The sequence below is a fragment of the Crocodylus porosus genome, unplaced genomic scaffold (assembly GCF_001723895.1).
Source record: "Crocodylus porosus isolate Cpor-Errol unplaced genomic scaffold, CroPor_comp1, whole genome shotgun sequence".
Taxonomy (NCBI): domain Eukaryota; kingdom Metazoa; phylum Chordata; order Crocodylia; family Crocodylidae; genus Crocodylus; species Crocodylus porosus.
Window position 1 is genome coordinate 100958780 of NW_017728918.1, and position 9109 is coordinate 100967888.

General features: G+C 46.3%; 1 protein-coding gene across 1 annotated transcript in view; it reads left to right on the forward strand.

Annotated features, from left to right (window-relative positions):
• The first annotated feature begins 46 nt into the window (after positions 1-46).
• The window catches only part of RNF217 (ring finger protein 217), a 107797-nt gene continuing 98734 nt past the window's right edge, over positions 47-9109 (forward strand). Inside the window, exon 1 of the mRNA XM_019538203.1 lies at positions 47-394. Within this exon, the coding sequence (XP_019393748.1) occupies positions 47-394 (348 nt within the window). The remainder of the gene's footprint in view (positions 395-9109) is intronic.

Sequence of the window (9109 nt, forward strand, 5' to 3'; positions counted from 1 at the left end):
GGGGCGGCCGGGTGGGGAGGCGGCGGCTGCATGGACAGCGGCGGGGATGGGGCAGCAGCAGAGCGCCCCCCCGCCCGAGCGGCGGCGCGGGTGCTGCTCCGTGTACTCGGTGGAGCGCGAGCGGCCCGGCCCCGAGCCAGACCCCGACCCGAACCCCGACCCTGACCCCGGCGCCGGGCCCGGGCCCGCGCCCGCGCCCGGGCAGGAGCCGTGGGGCCCGGAGCTGGACTTGTGCATACTGCCGCCGATCTTCCCCGCGAGGCTGGCGGCCGACTGCGGGTCCGTGGTGCTGCTGGACTGCCGCGTGTGCCTGCGGGAGAGGCCCGTGCAGCCGCTGCCCTGCTGCAAGAAGGCGGTGTGCCAGGACTGCCTGAGCCGCTACCTCGGCTCCCAGGTCAGCCCCCGGCAGGGGACACAGGCGCTCCTCGGAGGCGGGTTTTGGGGGCTGCTGGACTGGGCCTCAGCGGGGACGGTTGGGTCTGGTGGAGTCAGCTGAAGAGGGCTTCTCTGCCTTCGGGACCTCGACGCTAGCTGTCGGATATCTGTGTGGTCTGCTTGGCTGCCGGGCCACTTCCAGACTTGCTGCCTTTGACCCATGTTGCAGGAGCTGCCGGGCCCCTAAGTGTGCACGGGCTCCCAGTTCAGCTGTCTCCCTCCCTTTCCGCTGTATGGTGTTAGGGCAGGGGTAGGCAATCTGCCCCGGCATTTCATTTGGTGTGCATGCCTTTGGCTGGACAGTGGGGAAGGGGCTGCCCCGAAAGGATCAGGCCCTTCACAGCTCCCCCACTGTCTGCCCCACCATCTGACAAGTCAAGGTTGCAGATGTTTTTGGCACTCTGCCACAGACATTGCCAGCCCCTGGGTTTTAGTGCCTTAAGCCTCAAGCATGCAGCCTGTTTGGGCGACCTTGTAATAGATAGCCATCAATGAGACATGTTGTCAGATCTGTATCGATCAGCCTGTCTAAAATTTGTTCTTTGGAGCTCTTTTTCCAATCTTGGGGCGTTACCTGTATTGGGGACGCAGATTATGAAGCCAGGTGATAGCCAGCAATTACAAGGTCCCCTGAATAGGCTGCTTGCTTGAGGCATAAGGCGCTCTGAGAAGAAACAAGGTGGTGGGCCTTAAGACAAGGGAGAAGCTTAAGGAAGCTTTTTCCTGTAGTTCAGTGCTGCCCAGCCTTTTTGGCAGGCGTGCTACAAATTAAGCCCTGGGTAACCCAGCCGATTCCCTCAGGGTGTCCAGACTGCATATCTTTTATTAGACCAACTAAAACTAAATAGTTGGAAAAATTGTTCTCTGCAAGCTTTCAGGCACAAACCGCATTGTGTGTTGCTGTGCTGTGCGTCTCCTCCTTGGTCTGCTGCTTGCCACACAGAGGTCAGGTCAAAGGTATCATCTGAGTGGCAGGTTGGCCACCCCTGCTGTAGTTTAATGAGCAGTGTTTGTAATGAATTTTGGGTGAGAGAACAGCATTTCTTTTCAGGTTGGAGATTATGAAGTTAGACCAGTCTTCCTTTAATTTGTCAGTTTTGCTACATATTTCATATTGCAAATATTGTGTATTGCAGGCCAGACCTGATGCTGCACCCCCTTCCCCTCCCTCAAGTATATTGCCTAAAAGTATGGTTGAGTTTTGTGGTGCACTTTATCCTGCTTTGTGGAAAACCACTAGTATTTCCCAAACTACTTCCAAACTAGATGACACTTTGGCTTTGTGCTGTTTGTTTATTTTAATAACATATTACTGAAACATTTATACTTTGCTGTGCTGTTGACTTATATTGAGCCTAGCTACTATCCACCTTTGTATTTTTATCTTTTTTTGCTTTTGTTTCTTTTATCATTTAAACTGCTTACTGTAATATAACATAGTACATAGTTTCCTCCAACTTTTTGAAATTGGAAAACAGCATAACTATTGCATTGAGGGTTCTCTTTTTTAGATGATTATTTGCATGGACACAGGCATTGGGATGCAAAAGTTCATAACTTTGATCTGTATCCCACAAACGTACATACGTTTGTGAATTCAGCAGCATGGTTTGTGCATCTCCGTTGGACCTTCCAAGATGGCAGTTTCTGTTTTGGATATGTACGGTCTCATCTGAGATCTCATCTGAGGAAACGTAATGGCTCCCAACCACTGCTCACTTCCTTCCATTAAGTCTTTCCTTGTCTCTCTTGGGGTATTTGGTCAGTGGTGTGACTCCCCAAATCCATTAAAGTAGACACTGATGTAATCTGTGAATTGTACTAGTGTCCTTCCCCAAAGACGAATGCTGTGTAAAGTTCTGGATAAAATCTTCACTTACTAGCTGTATGTATTTGTGATGAAAGTAGCTGTAATGTTCAGTAAATCAGGTATAGTTTTTGCGCCTCTCTGCTCTAGAAGACTTCCTAGTTCATATGGCATATCCTGTAATATATTTAGGTGCTGCGTGCATCCATATGGTGATTGATGCCTACAGCTGTGCTGTAAGTGGTCTCAGGGGTTTGTCTCAACTAGGTTACATTTTATTTGTTAGAACTTGTGTGTTCTACCACTAATGTAGACAAGACTCCTTGTACTATTTTGTGGGCTTGCTGGTAAAGTCGAAGCATACATTACTTTTAGGGTTTGACTGAACTAAGTAGCACATGCTAGCATGCTTTGCTTTGTTAATGATAATATGGTAATAGGTGCAGATAGTGAGTCTAAAAAGATGGACAGATCCACATGGTTCTATGTAATAAGCTCCTGATAACTGCAGCCAGTGGAAATGAGGCACTGGAGGGGTACATACAGGTATGTTTGTCAATAATACAAAATGAAATGAAACAAATAGGTCTCATTGTTGTTCTCAGCATTGGAAATAGAATGTAAAACAAAATCCATGCTTCAGGAGCCATTGGTGCAGTGCATTAGACTTGCTGTCGAAGTCTTGTCTCAGGATGTTGTTGTTTGTCTCTAAATTGGAGATTACCAAGGGTGACGATGATGCTGGATCCGCTATACCAGTTTTTAACAGTCAGGTGGTACAGTAGCTGTGCAACTCTGCCAGTTGACCCAATACAAGGTATGTTACCAAGCATTAACATTTAAGGATGGAAGACTGTGATGGGCCATTGGACACTACAAAGTTCTTGGGCTATTCCAGAGATTAACTCTCAAGATGCTTGGGTTGGCTGACCAGTGCTCCTGGATGACAGGGCATTTTTGCCCTGCTTCATAGTGTTTTAAGACTTATGGACTTTGTATTGTGTAGCAGCCCATTCAGCTTCTTCATGCTCATCCTTAAGCATCACTTAGTAATACTGGGGATGATGGGTTGAGTCGAAGGCAACTTCCTTTAAGGTGTGTATGGTAGGTGGCATTTGCTGTAATGGGAATTCTGATTGCAGGAGGTGCCTTAGGTTTTCAGACAACAGCAGAGGCTCACAAAGTTAGTTACAGGACTAGCTGAAAATATCTCAGCTGGTGTTTAGTTAAAAGAACTGCATATGAGCAAAGAAGCTTCAAACTTCTGAGGTTGAGACAAAATTGCAGTTGTCTGAGGATCCACCTTGAGCTGAAACAACTTGGACCATAGCCTAAAACTGGTCTAGTGGACTCTGTGCTTTCTGGAATCTTATGTGATTAATTCAAGAGCAGACCTGAATTAGGAGATGTGCATGTTAGCACTGCTTCTACCCGGGCTGTGATTTCTTAGTGCAGTGTATACAGTAAGAGAAAAAGTGATCAGAGTGCTTGATTTCTCTGTTCAGCATTGCAGTCATATCACTTTTGTAAACACTGCATTATGCTTGGTTTAGTTTAGAAGCTGTACTTGCATTCACCTTTATTGAATGAATGATTTACTTTCTAATCTCTATGCCTGCTTGTAAATCGGAGGAAATATTTGTTTTGGGGTTTCTTTAAAGGAACTTCCCCAGTGCACAGGCAGAGTAAGAATATTTGGTATAAAGGGAGATTATGAACAGGATTTCAGAATTTTAACTACTCATAAAAACAAAAATAATCTTGGTTAAGTTTGTCATGGAAGGAGAAATTTCAAGAACTTGAAGTGAAGGTTTCAAACTGCAGACGAATTTGAGAAATGTGCGTTGGTTTTTACTTCTCAGCAAATGATTGAATTGACTAAAATGTTATGATACTTAGAGTTCAGAAAAAATGTATTTTTACATAAGTAATTAAATACTGAAAGTATTATAATGACATCCATAATGTCATTTTCAGCATATGTGAATCAGGTAAATTCATGTAGCAGGAACCTTGCTGTTTTTATTGCCTGTTAGTTAGTTTACTTGCTGATGTACAAAATGTAATGCTACTCTGGCCCTATACTTAGTAATGATTTTCTTTGTAAATCTGTTTTTTATTTGTACTCATTCTTATTTTTAAAGGAGCATAACTGGTTTGTGACACCCTCTTCTAGGTTTTTATATAGTATTCTGACACTTAAGATTAAAATTCCTACAACTAAATGAGATGGGGAGAAGAGGCATCAGAGTGAAAATGCTTTTTAAAAAATTTAACTGCAGTTTTTATGTAGCTGGTTTCACTTTTTCCTCTGGGATCACAGTGTCCTGTTTCTATGGTCCTTTCACACAAAAGGAGAGATAATAGATGAAATACGATGATAAAACCACATGTCCAAGCAGAGAATGTACAAGCAGCAGATGTCTTGCTTAAAATTACAAATTCGGGCCCAAATCCTTAAAAGTACTTGGATGCCTAAGTGCAAATGCCTTTGATACTTTCAAGGCTTTTGCTTTGCTTTAAAAATCTGAGTACTCATGTCAAAGACTGACTACTGGTAGCCTTAAAGCTGAGTCTGTCCTGAATAGTCATAGTTGAACAGTCTTGGTCAAAAAGTAAATTTTGTAAACAATTTTTTTACAAAGCTAAATGCCAATAGAAATGATTCAACATTTCTTATAAGAATGCACAAGGGATGTGTGTGTATGTAAAAAAGACTCAAAACTAGCCTGAATGGAAAACTGTAAATTCCCCTGGCCTGGTGAAGTTATCACCAAAGACAAAGATGGCATATCTTCCCACCCCCAAGAATTTGTGTAGAGATTTTATCCTAAATAGAGGTGGGCTGAAATGTGTGTTGAATCGTAGGTGTCTCCAGGTCAGCTTCTCACAGCATCTCAAAGTCAGTGAGTTTTGTAACACATCCAAGGCAGGGTTTTGATGGAATGTCACCTAGATTCCTGGTGGGTCTGTCTCAGGTTGGCAGCAGAGGGAGAGGCAACTGCTACAAACGGTACGATCCCCAGCTCTGGAGTAGTGGTAATACATCACTGGAAGTTCACTGGTAACGGCAGCTTGGCAAAGCTGGCATTTTACCAGCTGTGTAACTGATGGGAGAACTTTCCATTCACAGGACATTGTGAAAAGCTTTGTTTTTTTGGTGTAGTTTGGACTGCAATCTCATTTTCAGAAAAAATGAAGTTTTTGTACATGAAAAATTAACCTGCCTGTGCACCTGAAACCCTGCATTTCAGCTGGCTTTAGTTCAGAATGTGTTGTGCTTTGTGGATATTGGCTGGCATTACAGCTGCTGCACTGTGCTGGAATGGGTGATAATTTTGAACAAATCCCAAAACTGGGGAAGCATGAGAAGGAAAACTGCAGCTTTCCCTTCCTCCTGCTGTTCACAACTTTCCCTCATCTCTTTATTTTGTTTCTCCTGCCTGCCCTCCTACCAATGAATACATAAATAAAAATGTGTGGCCTTACTAGGCAGAGCTGAGGTTTTAGCTCAAGGACAGAAATTAAGTTATTAAAAAACTAAACTCCTTGACCAAGGAGAGAGAAATGCAAGAGTTAAAAAGGAAATAGATGGACTGTGCTCATCTCTGCCCTGCACTGCCTGCATGATGCTCACCTCTGCCCTGTGCTTCTGTTTCTCTACCCAGAATAACTGTTCTTCTTACTGTTCTGTGGCCTTCTGGCCCTTCATCCTTCTCTTCTTGTACAAATATCTTATTTCCTGCTGTTAAGCTATCCAGACTCAAGAAAAAACGTGTCTAAAATGGGCAGGATATATGCTCATTGTGTCCTTTCGTGACTCTTAATCATTCTGACAATTTCTTCAAAGGATTTTGACTGGTTGGAAAAGGGCATAACTTACCTACTCAGTTATGCTGATTAATCTCTTGTTTAATATAATATAGCTTGTCTTGCATATGATTTTATCACCTCTCTTTCTGATACAATTATGTTTAAAGGCCAGGTATGAAAATCAGTATGTCCAGGTCTTCTCCCAATACCTATTGTTCTTGCTTGCACTTCTAGCAACTAGTGAAAAATACTTAGGGAAAAGTCCTTTATACTTTTGTGTTGTTAAGGCATAGAGGTTAATTCAGCAATCTGTTCTTATATAGTAGCTAGCAGTTGAGAGTCAAATGCATAGAGAGTAATACTGAATAGGCAGTAGTTGCTGTACTGCCATGGTTTATGTACATACATTGTGAAAATAACTTGAGGCAATTGAAGGATTGATGCAATTCTTTAAATCCAATTTATCTACCGGTTTACTAAACTGGGGAGAAACTTGCTTAAAAAGCACAAATTCTTCTCGGTAAATTTGCTCTATTAAATGGTTCAAGATGTATTTTAAGATGTTTTATGGAATACTAGGCATGAAGTGGAAATGGCTTAGTCTGGATTTGCCTTAAGAAGTCTTCTTACCACCCTATTAAGTGTGAACCCTTGGTAGCTGATTAGATTCAGAGATTTGGCTTGATTCAGGACCAAATCTCCGAATCCAAATCGAATTGGGAGACCAAATAAAAGCTCCAAATCTATTTGAAGCATCTGAATTGATTCAGAAAAAGAGTTGTCCAATTTGGAGATTTGGCCATAAACTAAATGGGTAGCTGGCAGCTTCCTCCAGCTGGTAAGTCTGGGATTGGGGGAGGATGAAGGGAAGGAGTGTGGGGGAGGGAGGTTTTGGGGCTGGGACAGCTGCCCAGCTGAGGCAGGGGGCATGGGATGTGGGCATAGCAGCGCTGGGAGTGGAGTCTCTGCCCTGTTGCCACTTGCCAAGCTGGGGCAGGATGAGGGCTCAGCTCACTCCAGGCAGAAGAGGGCAAGTGACAGTGAGGCATAGCCCCCGGTCCCATGTTGTGCCCACATCCTGTGCCCTCTGAGCTAGCTGGCAAGCAGGAATGGGGCAGAGCCACTACTCCTAGCACTGATGCGGGTGTGGCAGTGCTGGAAGCAGGGGCTACGCCCTGTGAGAGAGCCATGCATGCATTGTGCCCTTCCCCCCACTGGCTGGGCAAGCGACAGCAGGGCAGAGTCCCTGTGGCTCCTCCTGCCAGGACTGAGGCAGGCACCGCCAGGGGAGCTGCAGGAGAAGCCCCCATGGCTCCCTTGCCCGGCCCCAGCTTCCTGGCGCTTAAAAAAAATGTTTTAAATGCCCTGCACTCACTGGCTGCAGGAGTGGGGATTGGGGGCTCTGGACACTCGTGGCAGCGCCTCCTGCATAGTGCGGGGCAGTGGGGATTGTTCCGCCCCCACCTGGCACCCACACGGCTGCTGCCCCATGGTGTGAGTGCATCGCAGCTGGGCAGGGCACCGCGCGCTGTCCCGGAGTGGGGTGGCTCCATCTGTCAGCCAGAGCTCCCGGTTAGATTCCTCAATTCTCTGATCATTCCCTCAGCTCTTCCCAGGGGATGCAGCCCCTGGATCTCTACTCAGGGTTTCAGCAGGCTGCTGTTGCCAGTTGGGGAAATAGCCCAGAGCTGCTGCCATCACCAACTGGCAGCTGCAGCCTAGAGCTGCAGTTGTCATCCCACATCCCACAGGTTGGGCCAACTTCAGTGAGTTGAGGAGATTAGTGGGAGAGTCGCTAGGTTCTCGAGGGCAGGGGAACTCAGTGCCCAAGATGAGTGGTCGTTCCTTAAGGAGACGATACTCAGGGCCCAAGGGGTGACCATCCCAACAAGAAGCAAGGAGGGCAAAAGTGCCCAAAAGCCCCCCTGGCTCACCAAGGGCGTCTGGGAATGCCCGATTGCCAAAAAGGTGGCATACACCGGGGGGGGGTGCTATCTCCAAAGAAGAGTATACCTCCTCTGCTTGGGCCTGTAGGGGGCTGTCAGGAAAGCTAAGGCAGATATAGAGTTAGGACTAGCATCTAAGAGCAAAGATAATAAAAAGTCCTTTTTCAAATATATAGGATGAAGAAAGCCCTGGGAAACGTGGGGCCCCTGCAAGACCCTCTGGGCAATTTGGTGGTTGTGCCAAATGAGAAAGCAGACCTCTTTAACCAATTCTTCACCTCCGTTTTCTTGTGCAGGGACCGGGGCTTCCCCACCATGATGCAAGACGGACTCGAGGGGAACGCCTCCAGACCTCAGGTTGGGAAGGATCGGGCTAGAGAGCTTCTGGAGGGAGGGGCTGGACGTGTTCAAATCAGCGGGTCCAGATGCTCTCCACCTCAGGGTGTTGAGGGAGCTAGCAGGGGTTATTGCAGGGCCCTTGGCACGGCTTTACGAGTGCTCGTGGTGCTTGGGCCAGGTGCCAGATGATTGGAAGGAAGCCAATGTGGTCCCCATCTTTAAAAAAGGGAGGAGGGAGCATCTGGGCAACTATAGGCCCATCAGTCTTACCTCAATTGTAGGGAAGCTCTTTGAGAAGATCATCAAGGAGCACATCTGTGATGGGCCGGCTTCAGAGATGATGCTCAAGGACAACCAGCACAGTTTCATCCAGGGTAGGTCATGTCCGACCAACCTGATTGCCTTTTATGATCAGGTCACAAAAGCATTGGATACAGGTGTCGCTGTGGATGTAGTCTTTCTGGACATCAGCAAGGCCTTTGACACCATCTCCCACCCCATCCTCATTAAAAAAACTAGGTGACTGTAGCATTGATGCCTACACAGTCAGATGGATTGCAGGTTGGCTGAAGGGTCATACTCAGAGGGTGATGGTGGATGGGTCATATTTGAACTGGGAAGAAGTGGGCAGCGGAGTCCCCTAGGGCTCGGTTCTTGGGCCTGTGCTGTTCAATCTCCTTATCAGCAATTTGGACAATGGGGTGAAAAGCAACCTGTTTAAATTCGCTAATGATACCAAAATTTGGAGTGAGGTGAGCACGCTAGTAGG